The following is a 17,447-nucleotide window of genomic DNA, read 5'->3' as shown; positions in this document are numbered from 1 at the left end:
TGAAGGTGATAAAACCAAGTGATTCCACAGGCTAGCTGTGAAAATCAGTCCATCTGAGACTTTAGACTGTATTTGCTTGTTGCTCCTCTCATAAGGGAAACCTAATGCATGGACACACAAGGAAAAGGCTGTTTTAGAAAACAGTAAATCGAAATGTATGCCCAGGATAACACTGATAAACATGATTTTAAAACAATGCCAACATGATTCTGTAACAGAACAGCAGCTAGACTGAGACAGAGCAATCTGCTTCCAGGCTAAAGCTTCCAGATTCTGGAAATGCCTCCAGAGCTTGTATTAAACATTAAGGATAAGTATTGGGTTATTTTAAGAATCTTACATTGCAATAGCTGTTTTTTTGTAGCCCATTTCAATAGTACCTGCTCTCTAGTTTTAACTTGTTAGTTAAGTGGAAAAGTGTCTGTTTTTTAAGTTGTTGTGACTGAATTAATTGCTTGGAATTAACATTTGTTTTGGTTCCATACATGTGATTTTCTGTGTTTGTGCAGCTATAGACTTCTAGATCCTGAATTATTCACTTTGCATCATGCTGGCACTGTCGTCATGGCAACTGAAACAAAAGCTGCGGATGAGCAAGTGTCTAGCCCAGGTCACCTTCATCCCTCACTTAAACTAGATCTTCCACCAGATGCCAAGCTAACGGGTAAACACTTTATAAAATTCAACTACAATATCCAATATTATTCTGTGTTTTTGCATTTAATTACGATTGTAATTGCATTCTCAAAATGCCTCCATTGAATTGCAAATTGGCTGTGTAATAGCTTCACTTTTAAGTGACTGTGCATCGAGCATTTTGAAAAAGACATGCTTTTCACCATGTGCTGCTGCTGAAATCACTTAAACAGTGTTGTGTCTTCCGACAACCCACAATTTGTAGGCAGTTGACAGATGACTTTTATTTATACATTGCTGATGATGATGATGTAATAAATGAAAGCCATTTGTCAGTTGATTACTTTAGGTAATGTGCTAATGTTTCCCTTTTTGTGTAAATGTAGTTTACTTCTCATAAAGGCTGATATCAGATGAGCACATTCTCACATCTCAAAAAAAGTATAAATGTTTCAGCAACATTTTACTAGTATGAGTTGTGTAACCTTGTTACACATTATCAATGAAATACTATAAATTATCAATTAAATACAGTATGTAACAGTATTAGATGTCAGACACAGTGTTCAAAGCGTTTTTACATTAGTTGTATGTTTTTGGAGAAGATTCCTGCAGGCTAATTTGGAGCATTCAGAGGAAAAACAGTAAACTAAAAAATGTGAAGCTAAGTTTGCAGTGTGTTTGGTTTTTGTGACCTTGGTTCCTGCGGGTTCTAGTTAAGGACATGTTTTTGTTGGGTTTCCTTTCTGTGTAACACCTATCAACTGGGCAGGAAATAAAAGCACATCTTTCTAATGAGCACACAAATGGAAGTAAAGTCTGACAGAAGTTCTAAATCTTCCTCCCTTTATTTAAAAAAAAATGTTTCCACCATGCCACCAGGGAGAGATGTTCAGCTTACCAGGAAAAATAGTATCACAGTGCCACTTGGTGACCATAACACGATCCTCGGGTAGAAGCTTCACTGATGATTGCTGATACAGGCTGGAATCTTGAAAGTACAGTGTTGTAAGTACAGTGTGGGTAGAAGCTAGCTAAAAGTTTACTGAACATTACCTTTCTACAAGTGACTTGCCTCACACATAAAGTCTCAAGACCAATTTTTATTTTTTCGTATAAAAGTCTGGAGAAGCAGCAGCAAATTTTTGAAAGCATGCAAGGAACCAAGTCATCCTCCAGGGCAATATTAGGTAATTGCAGAATGGGGCAACAGAATCAGAAGATGGTCAGGTAAGTCAAAGGTTAGAAAGCAGGTATCAGAGAGAACAAAAGCCAAAAACAAGTCAATTCAGGTAGAAAGGTAAGTTCAATTCAAAATTCTAATCCAAGTTACTATTCACAAAGTACTTAGAATTAGGCATTGAACTTGAGGTGAATCCCAAATGGGAAGGAAACACCCACTTCCTGCAGCTTAGTGTGCATAGTCTTCAGCAAATGAGAACAGAAAACATGCACAATATGACACATAATTAGGTTTTAGTTTGAGGTTGGGTTGTGACAATTTTTATTGCTAGCTGTATCCCCTTTGTTCTTATCCCCTGTCACATAGACAAGAAATGGAGAGAAGTCTCCCAGAAAGGGACACAATCAGCAAAAAAATTTGAAAGAGGTTCCAATCTCTTCTGCAAGCTATCCAAAACTAAAAAAAAAAAAAAAAAAACACATTAATGTAGGAAGACTGAGGCTGTTTGGCAGCACTGAAATAAATGTTACATAGATACCCTGGGATGAGACATTTTCTGGTTTTGAGCTGGTTTTAGATCTATTCTTCGTGTTATCTTTTTTTTTTTTTTACAATAGTCCACAATTAGATTTATTCAAAACAAGGTTTCAGGGTCAAAACAATTGAACTCGGCTAGAAATCTTGCCATGTCTTATCATCAAGGTTGCCATTTCATACTTTTAATGACTCACATAGCTATATTATACACAGATATGTTTTCAGTTGAATGAAATAAGGAAGGCCATACATTTCGCAATTTGTTTTCCTTTCACCTGACAGAAAATTACTCAAATCCCTCCTGAAGCGCTATTGTGTTCTGCTGGCTGGGAGCCTTCCCTACTGGCATAACACAATCATTAGTGTTTCTGGCTATAGCCGTCGACACCAATTGTTCAGAAAAAACACACACAAAAGGGTGGTTGCACACACTGACTATGTTGATGGGGGAATCAAGCGATTTTCCGCAGCCTGTGTTTGCAGGAAAGAAAATCGCTCTGTCTATGGTCGGCTTAAAGTGGTTCTAAAGCCTTAAGGTTTTGCAGCTTAATGCATTCTATGCATTAAACTGCAAAACCTTCTGTGCTGCAAAATCTCCACCAGTCCCCCCTTATACTTGCCTAGTCCGATCCGATCCAGCGATGTACATGAGAGCAGTGGCTCTTGTAGCTGTCTCCCTCCTCCCTGGGCAGAATGATATCAGCCTCTGTCAATCAAATGCTGTGTCAAGCAGGGGGGGGGGGTCAAGCCACTCGCTCTGTGTCAATAGACACAGGCAGGGCTACTTGTGAGCGAGCATGCATGGGTACCCCAATGGAAAGCGGCTTTCCATGGGGGCACTTGCTGAAGAGGAGGAGCCTGGAGCGTTGGTGGGGGACCCCAGAAAGAGAGGATCAGGGCTGCTCTTTGCAAAAACCATTGCACAGAGCAGGTAAGTATAACATGTTTTTTATTTTAATAAAAAACAACAACAAAAAAAACAAAACAAAGCTTTACTGTCACTTTAAGGCTATAACTGCAATGAAAGCAAACTTTAATGGCACAGCATATAATCACCTGAATCTTGTCAATTCTGTGCTTACTAGGTTGTGACAACGGTTTGGGTAAAACTATTTTATAATTTTAATGCCCTATACACAAAGTGAGGTCCATACTGTATTAGTGTGCTGAAGTGAGTGGTAGAATACAGCAAGCCAGTTCTGATAGACCAACATCTCCGCATAGCCCCAGAAATACTCTTGTGGCTGAATGAAAGCAAATCTCTTCAGCAAAGTTTCAGTATATAGCACAAAGCTTTACAGTATGTTGTGTTTGTAATGCCCCTAATTTTGGCCATAAAACGTGTTCCAACTTCCTGTCTCAGAAGCTGGGAATTTTGCATAAGTATTTCTTCTAGATTGAACAGATTCCTATAAGAAACCTGGTCACTAAACAATTCATGACTGTTTTTTCTGCTTTTACTATTAAAAAAAATGTTAATAGCAGCAGCAAATAGCTGACATCATAAGCTGTCAACACGTACTAATTCATTATTGCCTGACGCTTTCTGACATTATGCCAATGGTGACTTTCTTAGAATTGCTATTTGCATAAGAATAGGCACACTCCTCACCCTCCTTGTGACTTTGCCTAGACCTAATAGCACAGGCACACTGTATTGTGGGATGGAGATAGGTAGTACTACTTACCATTACACAACAAAGAAGTGTAAAAACTGTTGGGGGTTTTGCTGGCAGTGAAGTGAGACTCTATGCAGCAATATTCATGTGCTAACAACTTAAAGAATATCTTACCTCAAAATTTCATATTCCTGATATGTGTATGTTGCACCATGCACTTGTGGCAAAAATTATTCTGTTCTCTTTGTATTGCTTCCTTTGTGTGAAATTCCTGGTGTTCCTGCCAGTCCCCCTGCTATCCCATTTGAAATTGACCATGCTAGGCATGTTCATCCCAAAGTGCTTAGTTTTCTGGCTGTTCTGGGAGCATAGCCTGCCTGTCCTGTCCTGTGCTGACATGCCCCCCTGCACAACTCTTCACTGGGAAGGTCAGTGTATTGCTGTATCTCCACCTCTAGCTCTCTTAACACCTTATTATATATATATATATAGATATATATATATATATATATATCTATATATATATATACGGTATCTCGTGAAAGTGAGTACACCCCTCACTTTTTTGTAAATATTTTATTATATCTTTTCATGTGACAACACTGAAGTAGTGAGTGTACAGCTTGTATAACAGTGTAAATTAATTTGCTGTCCCCTCAAAATAACACAACACACAGCCATTATTGTCTAAACTGCTGTTTCAGGAGTGAATGGAGAGCAGGTGTGTTAAATTTGGTGTTATCCCTCTCACTCTCTCATACTGGTCACTGGAAGTTTAACATGGCACCTTAATGGCAAAGAACTCTCTGAGGATCTGAAAAAAAGAATTGTTGCTCTACATAAAGATGGCCTAGGCTATAAGAAGATTGCCAAGACCCTAAAAACTGAGCTGCAGCACGGTGGCCAAGACCATATAACGCAGTGGTCTCAAACTGGCGGCCCTCCAGCTGTTGCAAAACTACAAGTCCCATCATGCCTCTGCCTGTAGGAGTCATGCTTGTAACTGTCAGCCTTGCAATGCCTCATGGGACTTGTAGTTTTGCAACAGCTGGAGGGCCACCAGTTTGAGACCCCTGATATAACGGTTTAACAGCGGTTCATCCCAAAGGTGTTCTATTGGGTTGAGGTCAGAACTCTGTGCAGGCCAGTCAAGTTCCTCCACCCCAAACTCACTCATCCATGTCTTTATGGACCTTGCTTTGTGCACTGGTCAAAATCATTTAGTGGAGGGGGGATTATGGTGTGGGGTTGTTTTTCAGGGCTTGGGCTTGGCCCCTTAGTTCCAGTGAAGGGAACTCTTAAGGCGTCAGCATACCAAGACAATTTCATGCTCCCAACTAGGGATGGGCGAAGTTTCGGCCCAAGCAAAATACATTCTGCTACTCTTCCTGAGTATGGCGATACCATATGTGTGAGACTTTTACACAGCCTGGCCACATACAGAGGCCCAACATTGAAGTAGTACCCTCAGGCGTTATAAGAGCATAAATTACACATCTCATTTCATTCCTACCTTTCACACTTTTGAAGGTCCTTGAGCACCAGGACAATGGAATTACCCACAAAATGACCCCATTTTGGAAAGCAAACACCCCAACGTATATTCTATGAGGCATGGGCTGCAATTCGGTACTGTGATGGGCTGCAGATAGGTACTCGGGTACTCTGATAGGCTGGAGACAGGTACTTGGGTAACTTGATGAGCTGCAGACAGGTACTCGGGTACTCTGATGGGCTGGTGACAGGTACTCGGGTACTCTGATGGGCTACAGATAGGTACTTGGGTACTCTGATGGGCTGGTGACTGTTATTTGGGTACTCTGAAAGGCGGTGACAGGTACTCAGTACTCATATGAACTGTGACAGGTACTGATATGGACTGTGACAGCTACTTTGGTACTCGGGTACTCATATGGACTGTGACAGGTACTCATATGGACTGTGACAGGTACTCGGGTACTCAGATGAACTGTGGCAGGTACTCGGGTACTCAGATGAACTGTGGCAGGTACTCGGGTACTCAGATGGACTGTGACAGGTACTCGGGTACTCAGATAGACTGTGACAGGTACTCAGGTACTCATATGGACTGTGACAGGTACTCAGGTACTCATATGGACTGTGACAGGTACTCGGGTACTCATATGGACTGTGACAGGTACTCGGGTACTCAGATGAACTGTGACAGGTACTCGGGTACTCAGATGAACTGTGACAGGTACTCGGGTACTCAGATGAACTGTGACAGGTACTTGGGTACTCAGATAAACTGTGACAGGTACTCGGGTACTCAGATGGACTGACAGGTACTCAGGTACTCAGATGAACTGTGACAGGTACTCAGATGGACTGTGACAGATACTCAGGTACTCAGATGGACTGTGACAGGTACTCGGATACTCTGATGGACTGTGACAGGTACTCAGGTACTCTGGTACTCATATGGACTGTGACGGGTACTCAGGTACTCATATGGACTGTGACAGGTACTCGGGTACTCAAATGGACTGTGACAGGTACTCAGATAGACTGTGACAGGTACTCGGGTACTCTGATGGACTGTGACAGGTACTTGGGTACTCAGATGGACTGTGACAGATACTCGGATACTCAGATGGACTGTGACAGGTACTCGGGCGCTTTGATGGACTGTGACAGGTATTCAGGTACTCTGGTACTCATATGGACTGTGACAGGTACTCAGGTATTCATATGGACTGTGACAGGTACTCGGTACGCAGATGAACTGTGACAGGTACTCGGGTACTCAGATAGACTGTGACAGGTACTCGGGTACTCAGATGGACTGTGACAGGTACTCAGGTACTCGGGTACTCACATGAACTGTGATAGGTACTCAGATGGACTGTGACAGATACTCGGGTACTCTGATGGACTGTGACAGGTACTCTGGTACTCATATGGACTGTGACAGGTACTCGGGTACTCAGGTACTCAGATGAACTGTGACAGGTACTCGGGTACTCAAATGGACTGTGACAGGTACTCGGGTACTCAAATGGACTGTGACAGGTACTTGGGTACTTTGATGGACTGTGACAGGTACTCGGGTACTCAGATGGACTGTAACAGGTACCCGGGTACTCAGATGAACTCTGACAGACACTCATATGGACTGTGACAGGTACTCAGATGAACTGTGACAGGTACTTTGATGGGTGGGGACAGGTCCTCTTTATTGGGGGGGGCAATCAGTGTGATTGGTGAACACTGTAAGCGGTAACCAGATGTTACCGCAACCTCCTTCTCACACACGATCGATGTGTGAGGAGGGAAGAGCCGGTAACAGCTCGTTACCGCTCTGTTTACATTTAGTGATCGGCTGTGAAAGCATCACAGCCGATCACGTGGTAAACAGCCGCCGGCCAATAGCGGTTTACCATCGTTGGTGATGAGCAGTGTTCCCGGGAACACGCTGCCACCGGCGTGCACGCGCAGCGCGATCGCGTGCATGCGCCGTGCAAAGTGGGGCGGTACCATCTGTGATTGGCCGTGACTTCATCAAGGCTGATCACGTGGTAAACAGCCATGCCCAATGGTTGTTCACCCCCCTCGGTGGCGAGCAGTGTCTCCGTGACACGCCGTCACCGAAGGAACAGGGATGCGCACACACAATCGCACACATTTCCTATTTAAATGGACGGACATCATATGACGCCCGCCCAGAACAAGAGCCATGCCGCCTGGGCATCATATGACGGCCGGCGGGTGGCAAGCGGTTAACAGTGTTCATGTGTTCTGACAAATTTTTTGCCTGTTCGCATGTTCTGCTGCGAACCAAACAGGAGGGTGTTCGGCTCATCCCTACTCCCAACTTTGAGGGGATGGCCCCTACCTGTTCCAACATGACTATGCACCAGTGCACAAAGCAAGGTCCATAAAGACATGGATGAGCTAGTTTGGGGTGGAGGAACTTGACTGGCCTGCACAGAGTCCTGACCTCAACCCAATAGAACACCTTTGGGATGAATTAGAGCAGAGACTGTGAGCCAGGCCTTCTCGTTTAATATCAGTGCCTGACCTCAAAAATATGCTTCTGGAAGAATGGTCAAACATTCCCATAGACACACTCCTAAATCTTGTGGACAACCTTCCCAGAAGAGTTGAAGTTGTTTTAGCTGCAAAGGGTGGGCCAACTCAATATTGAACCCTATGGACTAAGACTGGGATGCCATTAAAGTTCATGTGCGTATAAAGGCAGGAGTCCCAATACTTTTTGTAATATAGTGTGTATGTGTGTGTATATATATATATCTGTTTGAATTTGAATGGGTTGTTTTGGAAGGTAAGGGTTTGCATATACTTTAAGCTGTCATCTACCTGCCGCTGCTGCAGCTAGGTTTGTAAGTTTAGTTAAAAGAGAAGTGTGGGTTTAGGTAAAAAAAAAAATACACACATGGGTGGAAGAATAAACTGCACTCCTGTCGCCCAAGTACAGCCAAAAAAGCTTTGGCTATTCTCTTTTAACCACAAGTTTTGTTAGTTGTTTTTTGTTAAAATATGCTGTACTGTATGTAATGACTGTATAAAAGTTGTGAAAAGTAGTAGGTGAGAGTAAACAGTGATGTAAGAATTTGCATGCTTAGTTATATAGAATATCTTTCATTTTACTGTGTATGACTAAGTGTTTCTCATCTGTTTATCACAATCCTATTCTTCTTCAGTATTGTGCATTTTCTGTAAATTTGTTAACCTCAAGCATATGCTGTATTCAATGTTCACTTGAATTATAATTGTAATAATTGTATGCATTTGTTCTAACACTTACTCATCTATCTTTCCCCTCATTATTTAGATTCAGCTGACTATTCAGAGCCGAGTACAAAACGAAGTGATATGGATACTCCTCGCACTCAGATGACCAATGACACTGAAACATCAGTCCCAGCTATGAAAGAGCAAGCAAAATTAAACATGTCTTCAATTATACTTTTGGAGCATCTTGGGAAGGTTTTTGATCATCTGAAAAAAGCACTGGTAGGGCATGTAAAATATCTGCTTCAAAATAAAATATTCTTTGTTACATGCTTTCTGCATATTTTAATTAAATTGTTTAATCGAAAAGATGAATATAATGATCACATGCATTAGAATGGTCAATAATTATTCTGATTTTATGCTTCTTCTGAATTTTTATTTTTGTATTCATGGAATAGTTACATGAAGAACTCTAAAGAGCTGATTAGATATGTGATATAGTATTAGTTTTATCTCAACCCAACTGTACCAGCTTGATATCTATTCAGTTTAGGAATATTTTCTGTAATTATTTCATAAATCAGAGTATCCACAGTGTTAATATAAATTGCTACTGAAATTTCAGTGACAATTACAAAATTCATGATAACGTCACTAAATGCCCTGAATCGTTTGCCTCCTGAACGTACCCTCTTTATGAAATAATAAAAGGAATTCAATAACTACGTCTCTGTTTTGCAGTTCATGCAGCATAAACTCAATCAGAAATTAGATTCGTTATCTGTCAAAGGCAATCTGATGATGCCAACATTGAGGTTTCCCTGCTCTCAGTTGTGCTTCACTGAGCTGTTGTCAGTCATTCTTATATATGAATATTGCATGAGGGTTAGTGACTCATAATCTGTCAGGGTGTCTGGACTTACAGAGTTGTTGATTTGCATGTTACCAGTTCTGCCAGAGGTGGGAAACCAAAAAGATTGATTTACAATTGTATTTAGAGAGTTGAGCAGCTTCATTTTTGCACTCTGTCTAAATGATATAATATATCTAATCGTGTTTTCTTACAGTTAGGTCCATTGTGTTATGTTCAAACTATCAGTAAATCCAAAATACAGTTTTAATGTGTAGTATTATATATATGATTTATTGATGTAGTGATTTTTTTTGTTGCTTCTTATGCCCTGTACACACGATAGGATTTTCCGACGGAAAATGTTCTATGGGAGCTTGTTGTCGGAAATTCCAACCGTATGTAGGCTCCATTGGATATTTTCCATCGGAATTTACCGTCACACAAGATTTGAGATCTGGTTCTCAAATTTTCTGACAACAAAATCAGTTGTCGTAAATTCTGATTGTGTGTACACAATTCCGACGCACAAAGTTCCACGCATGCTCGGAATCAAGCAAAAGAGCCGCACTGGCTATTGAACTTAATTTTTCTCGGCTCGTCGTACGTGTTGTACATCACCGCGTTCTTGACGTTCGGAATTTCCGACAAGATTTGTGTGACCGTGTGTATGCAAGACAAGTTTGAGCCAACATCCGTCAGAAAAAAAACATGGATTTTGTTGTTGGAAAATCCTATCGTTTGTACTGGGCATAATGGTTTGTTTTACAGAGTAGTACAATTAACTTAGCATTGCATACCTATAAATTATAGCTGTATTTTTCTAATAGTCATATGAAAGCTTTATAGGTCTACCATGTCTTTTAGGTAAGAGAAGCTGCTTTTGTTGACTTCATGGTAATGCTAGTTGCCTGGTCGTTATGTTGACCTATTGATTCAATATTCTACAAGTCACTGACTTGAAAGAAGCATGTGCATCAGAAAAGTTAGAAGTCCTTAACTGTATGCTTGTTTGTGATAAGTGACTTAAAGTATTGAAGCATGTCGGTCAGTATAATAGTCAGTAAATTAGCATGTTCAGAAGCAGAGATCTGCAGTGGAAGCCTTGATTATCTCATGAAAGGAGAAATTGGGTTTGGTCTAGGTTACCAACAATAAGAGATACATTTCCTATCTTAACAGACAGCCCACTTATTTTATGACCTAATCTGTTTCTAATCAGAAGCTTTAGGGAGTAAGCTTTTTGGTGTTTTTTTGTCTTTAGACAGAATTTGAAAATGATTAATCTTATCAGTGTGTGCCAATTTTGCCAAAGTTTGAAATATCTTTTTGCATATTATTTGTAATTACATATGTACATGGTGGCAGCTACATATGCTCATACTGTATGTTGCGTTCTACTTTGCAGTGCTATACAACTGTTGTGCTTTATACCCCTTCTCACAATTCATGTCTACGGCTTGTGTGGCTAATGTCTTCTGTAGAGTAATTGCACTTCATCACTGAAAGCTAGCTTTAGTGGCCAATCAATACATTAAGGCCTGTTTCACACGGTCTTTATCTTGTTTAAGAGCAGCGTGAACAGCAAGCTTTTATAAAGCATTTTCAGAGCTTTCAGCAAAATTTGGTGAAGCTTTTAAAGTGCCATTCAACTCTAGCTTTTAAATGTTGAACACAGATCCTAATGGGAGTGTAGATTGCCACTTTAAACAAGCTGCTAGCAGGCTTTAGCACTACCTGAAGCTTGTTGAAAGTCTGCTAAAGCCTGCTAGCAGCTTGCTTAAAGTGGCAATCAAGACTCCCATTAGGTTCTGTGTTCAGCATTTACAAACTGGAGTTGAATGGTACTTTAAAGGTTTCAACAAAGCTTAGTGAAAGCTCAGCAAATGCTTTCACACTGCTCTTATACAAGCTTAACACAATAACAAACATGTAAAGTATGTAAGCAAAAATAAATTTACCTTAAGGTACTTCATATTGTTTTATTCTACTTATAACTCAGATTTTTTTCTCGTTGAATATACAATATCCTCTACCTTAACTAAACATTTTAGATTTACAAGGTTGTATTTTATTCCATGGGCTGCTTAATGAAGCTTTGGTTTTCAAATATTCAGGTTCTTGCACATCGAGGAGGACACTGGACATTGCTTCAGAATGTGTGTCGTGTACTTTGGAACCTTGTACTTGAATTGCAGGTGACTGCCAAAGGATTTGATGCCACCAAAGGATTTTTTCCCATCACAAGGGACCTCCTGAACAGTGTAATATGGATACCATTCTACTTTTCAGCAGACTCAGTCCTTGACATGATACTTGTCCTGCAAAACACTGGTTCTTTGAAGGTATGTAGTCCATTTATGATTTTTTATTGTGTCCTATTTAACTCTCCAGCATCTAGCAAAAAATAGAATAGGTAAATATCACGTCATAGGAGCTTCAGATGTCTTAACAAAAAAAATTTAACTTTATGTACTACAAAAAATTACAGTTTACAGATATTTTGGAAGGCCTGACCCTTTTAATGTGCACTGCATTTAATTTTTTTTCTCTTTTGGTTACAAGATTCATGGAGAATGCACAGGAACAATGACCTGCCATCACTGACTATCACTAAAATTCAGCCCTGACAATCAAAGCAAGCATGATGGCCACTCAGTGACCACAATTAAGTAATTTTAACTCTAAAGCTTGTGTTAGGCAAATCATGCCTTCCTGTTATGCAGTGGCTTTGCTCATCAGGCTGTAAAAATCAGTTTCACGGGGATGATTTTGTCTTTCGAATTTGACTGCAAAATTATACACTTACCACTGTAAAAATGTGAATGTGTCCCAAAGAAGATATGTTTGTATAGTAAATATTTGGCATTCCCAAGAGAAATGAAGTTCTGTCCCAGACAGCTGAAGATAAAACGTTACATTTACTACAGTCAATTAAAAATGTCCATATAGCAGAGAGAATCAGAGAGGAATAAAGCTGCTGGCAAACACTACTTTCATGCTACACATGATTCATTAGTGTCTTGAACAAATTCTGGTACAAGGCCAACACACATTACTCTTTCCCAGTAACATTTTACACTTGCTTACTGATTCTTTATTTTTAGACACAATAAAAAGTGCTCATAGCTACTCTTTTTCCCAGCTTTCCTTCAATGCCTGTTTTATAAAGGGTGGACTGTAAGCAGCCTTTATTATGTTTGCTCAAGAACAGAAATCACTTTACGTATGTCTTCAAGACACTGTGATCTGTACATTTTCCTGGCTGAAGGTCATTTTTTTGTGTATTAGAAAGAAAAAAAAATATTCTTTTAGGCATAAGAACTAGAGAAATTAAGATGAAGAAATGAAACGATAAAGAAATAACTGTCATAAATACTGCAGCTTGGGAAAAGTCTGAATGGCAGTAGATGCAGAAAAAATTCAGCTTTCGGTTACAGTACAATAAAGTGCATGTGAATATTTAAAGCTAATCAGCACCCTGCAATGTATTTTGGGATATTTATCATGGCATTCATGCAAAAATACACATGATAATGCATATTTAGATACAGTGGGGAAAATAATTATTTGATCCCCTGCAGATTTTGTAACTTTGCCCACTTACAAAGAAACGAAGGATTTATATTTTTTATTGTAGGTGTATTTTAAATGATAGAGACAGAATATCAACCAAAAATTCAGAAAAAACACACGTGTCACGTCTAACCCAACACAGGTGTTCAGACACTATAGCTGGCTACTGTGTTCTTCACTTATAGCAGCCCCCTTTCCCATAAGGCAAGCAGGCCTACCGGTACTCGGTTGCCCCAGGACTTATGCACAATGCTGTAGTCCCTGGCCACCACGCCAGGACAGAGGCGAACTGAGCAAAGCAAATACTTGTGGTTAGCAGACGTGGTTCTATGACAGTCTAAGGGAAAAGGCAGGCTGAGTTCAAGGAATAGTCCAAAATCTGGTCCAAAGTCCTACACGGGGAAATCCAAGGAGAGCAGGGCCAACAGACAGGGAGCTTGATCAGGAACAACACACGTATCACTCTCTGTCACAAGCATCCAAATGAGGGTTAAGCTGGCTTATAACAGGCTTGGTTTCCACCCAGAGACTGATCATATTGATCAGCCCGCAGATGGACAGACAGACAAGGAGAGTGCCATAGCCAAAACCTCGGATGCTTGAATGAGGAACAGGAGCACTAAATGCTCCTGACATTACCCCTCCCCCCTCTGAGGAGGGTCCCCTGGACCCTTAAGACAAGCTGGACATCCAGCACAGGAACATCAGACTGGGCAAAGGTCAGTGGATCCGCAAGGTCAGGTTGGTTAGCAGGTGATGTGTCACAGAAGTCAAGCCGGATAGCTGAAACACAAGCAGAATGCAGAAAGCCCTGGAAAAAATAGTTGAAAAATAGTTGAATGCCCCACCTGGCTGAATGAGGCAGTCTATCCAAAGGATGGATTGAACTTCTTAGACAGGTTTGAATGGATGTAGTAGAAGTAGGGTGAGGCCAGGTTACAAAAAGTCCTGAATAAGAAAAAGCAGGAGGCTTAATGGGAATGGGCTGGACTGGCGTAACTGGTGCAGAGGCCGACTGAATTGCATCGCCAGGTGTAGCGACTGACTGAATTGCATCGCCAGGTGTAGTGACTACATGAATCGCATCACCAGTTGTAGCGACTATCTGACTTGCATCACCAGGTGTAGCGACTGTGGAACTTGTGGACAAGTTAGCCTGGCTGTGTGTCCAAGGGAGTTTAGGAACAGGCAAAGGTAGGGGTAATCCAGGGGGCTTGGTTTCTGAGGACTTAAAGGAAGTTTTCAAACAGGGCTTAAGGCTGCGAGACAGCAGGTAAGTTCAGGTTCTAGGAGGAATAGATTCAGGCTGTTTTGGCAGGAGAGGTGGCCTGTAGAGAATTCAATAAACTTGTCAGCGTTTTTTGCTTTAACAGTTTGGTTATGCAAACTGGAGTCACATTTGGAAAAATTGTCATGATCATCATCCGAATAGGACTGTAATAAAGGTACATGACTGGTACTGGCCACTTAAGGGTTATAAATGGACAACTGATCAGCAGTTTTAATGCAGTTCTGGATACAGGTCTGGGACCAGAACCTAATCTCCTCTGTAGTCCAATCTATGTGCAGGTTGTGAAGTTTAAGCCAGGGATACCCTAAGATAAGGGGATAAGCAGGAGATGAGATCAAGTAAAAGCTGTTTGTCTCCCTATCAAATTCCCCAATGGTCAGGTTAATAGGTACAGAGCACAAGGTCATCAGGCCCATGGATAAGGGATAGTTATCAACAGCTAAGGCTGAAAAGGGTCTGTGCACCTTAGTTATAGGAATCTGTAGAGGGTATGCTAGGTCCCTATCGATGAAGTTGCTAGCAGCACCAGAATCTATGAAAGCTGAGAGGTTATGAGAAAACTTGGCACAGCTAAGTTGTGCAGGAACAAATAGTTTTTTAAACCCTGAGGGAAACTGACACAGCATAGTCTATAGAAGCAGACCCCACCCACACTGGACTCTTGGCGTTTCTCTGCTTATTAGGGCAGCTGGCGACAAAGTGGCCGTGGTTGCCACAGTATAAGCAGAGTCCTTGAGATCTTCTAGGCTTTTCCCCAGAGGATAAATGGGTAGGGCCAATTTGCATGGGCTCATCCTCCAGGTGAGGTTGAGAGGGCTCAGGAAGGGTTAATGAAGAAGAAGTAGGCGGTGTACTGGGGGGCAAAGAAACAAACCTTTGTACGCCTTTCCCGTAAACGCCTGTCTGTACGGATGGCTACTTGCATGGCTTTACTCAGTGACTTTGGTTCAGGGTAGTGTACTAAGGAGTCTTTGATGGAGTCTGATAAGCCCAACCTGAACTAGGTTCTTAGAGCTGGGTCATTCCACCCTGAGTCAGGTGCCCAGCGGCGGAAATCAGAACAGTATTGTTCAGCGGTACGTTTACCCTGAAGTAATGACCTAAGGTTAGCTTCAGCTGAATGGGCACGGTCAGGATCATCATAGAGTAAACCTAAGGCCGTGAAAAACGCTTCAACTGACCCTCTGGCTGGGTCATCTGTGAGGAGACTAAACTCCCAAGACTGGGGATCCCCCTGCAACCATGTAATAATCAGGTTAACCCGCTGTGCTTCCGAACCAGAAGGGTGTGGCTTATGCTTAACATATAGCATACAACTATTTTTAAAGTTGGAAAACACTTGGGGGGACCCAAGAAAAATGATCAGGTGGGTTAACGTTGGGCTCTGGCTCCTGCGTTACTGCTGCAGGTGTGTTTACACGCAAAGACAGTTCTTGGACTTGGCGTGTCAGTTTGCAATTTTCCTCAACAAATAAATGGGCCTGTGTAGAGTCCATCTTCACAGAAATTTTTTGTGACACTATAGCTCTCTACAGTGTTCTTCACCTATAGCAGCCCCCTGTCCCATAAGACAAGCGGACCTACCGGTAACCGGTACTCGGTTACCCCCAGGACTTATACACAATGCTATAGGGCCTGGCCACCTTGCTAGGGCAGATGCGAACTGGGCAAAGCAAATAGATACTTGTGGTTAGCAGACAGATAGTGTGGTTCTATGACAGTCTAGGTAAAAGGTAGGCTGAGTTCAAGAAATAGTCCAAAATCCGGTCCAAGGCGCCTCTAAGTGTAGCAATACAGTTACATTTAATGAAGGTACAACATTTTGAAGCTCACATAGTTGATGATTAACCACTTCCCGCCCGGCCTATAGCAGAATGACAGCCGGGCGGTGGTTCAGTTATCCTGACTGGGCGTCCTATGACATCCAGCAGGATAACTGCTGGCACGCGCCCATGGAGGCGCGCATCGCAGCGATCGGCGGTGTGGGGTGTCAGTCTGACACACAGCTACACCCATCTCGGTAAAGAGCCTCTGACGGAGGCTCTTTACCACGTGATCAGCCATGTCCAATCATGGCTGATCACAATATAAACAGGAAGAGCTGTTGATCGGCTTTTCCTCACTCACGTCTGACAGACATGAACAGAGGAGAGCCATTCGGTGGCTCTCCTGACAGGGGGGGGTCTGTGCTGATTGTTTATCAGCGCAGCCCACCCGCTGATGCCTGCCCAGGACCACCAGGGATGCCGCCAGTCCACCAGGGATGCCCACAAATGTACCCCAAAAGCTATGCCACCCTGGACCACCAGGGAGATGGCAATCAGTGCCCATCAGCAATGTCTGCCAGTGCCATCTATCAGTGCCCAGCAGTGTCACCTATCAGTGCCCATCATTGCCCAGCAGTGCCGCCTATCAGTGCCACCCATAAGTACCCATCAGTGCAGCCTTTCAGTGCCCATCAGTGTCACCTATCAGTGCCCATCAGTGCCCACCACTGCCATCCATGAGTGCCCATTAGTGCCACCTATCAATGCCCATCAGTCCGGCAAATCAGTGCCACCCATCAGTGCCATTTATCAGTGGCCATCGCCAGTGCCACCTCATCGGTGCCGCCTTATCAGTGCCCGTCAGTGCCGCCTTATCAGTGCCCATCAGTAAAGGAGAAAACTTACTTATTTACAAAATTTTATAACAGAAACAAATTAAAAACTTTTTTTTTTCCAAAATTTTCGGTCTTTTTTTATCTGTTTATCAAAAAATACAAACCTCAGAGGTGATCAAATAACACCAAAAGAAAGCTCTATTTGTGGGAACGAAATGCTAAAAAATTTTTTTGGGTACAGTGTAGCATGACCGCGCAATTGTCATTTGAACAGCGACAGCACTGAAAGCTGAAAATTGGCTTGGGCAGGAAGGGGGGTAAGTGCCTGGTATTGAAGTGGTAAAAACAGGCACGTCCAAGTATGCAGGCATCCGGGGTAACGCTGTCCACATAGACCATCCTCTTCACCGCCATCGATGTCCCTTCCAAAATGC

General features: G+C 42.2%; 1 protein-coding gene across 3 annotated transcripts in view; it reads left to right on the top strand.

Annotated features, from left to right (window-relative positions):
- The window catches only part of CFAP54 (cilia and flagella associated protein 54), a 545,361-nt gene that overhangs the window by 308,311 nt on the left and 219,603 nt on the right, over positions 1-17,447 (top strand). For all 3 annotated transcript variants that reach the window (XM_073620268.1, XM_073620266.1, XM_073620265.1), the window contains exons 35-37: positions 510-664; positions 8,792-8,973; positions 11,662-11,889. In XM_073620268.1, the coding sequence (XP_073476369.1) occupies positions 510-664; positions 8,792-8,973; positions 11,662-11,889 (565 nt within the window). The remainder of the gene's footprint in view (positions 1-509; positions 665-8,791; positions 8,974-11,661; positions 11,890-17,447) is intronic.

The sequence above is a fragment of the Aquarana catesbeiana genome, linkage group LG03, assembly GCF_042186555.1.
Source record: "Aquarana catesbeiana isolate 2022-GZ linkage group LG03, ASM4218655v1, whole genome shotgun sequence".
In the NCBI taxonomy this organism is placed as follows: domain Eukaryota; kingdom Metazoa; phylum Chordata; class Amphibia; order Anura; family Ranidae; genus Aquarana; species Aquarana catesbeiana.
Note: the sequence above shows the minus strand (reverse complement) of the source record. Positions and strands in the feature narration are given on the sequence as shown.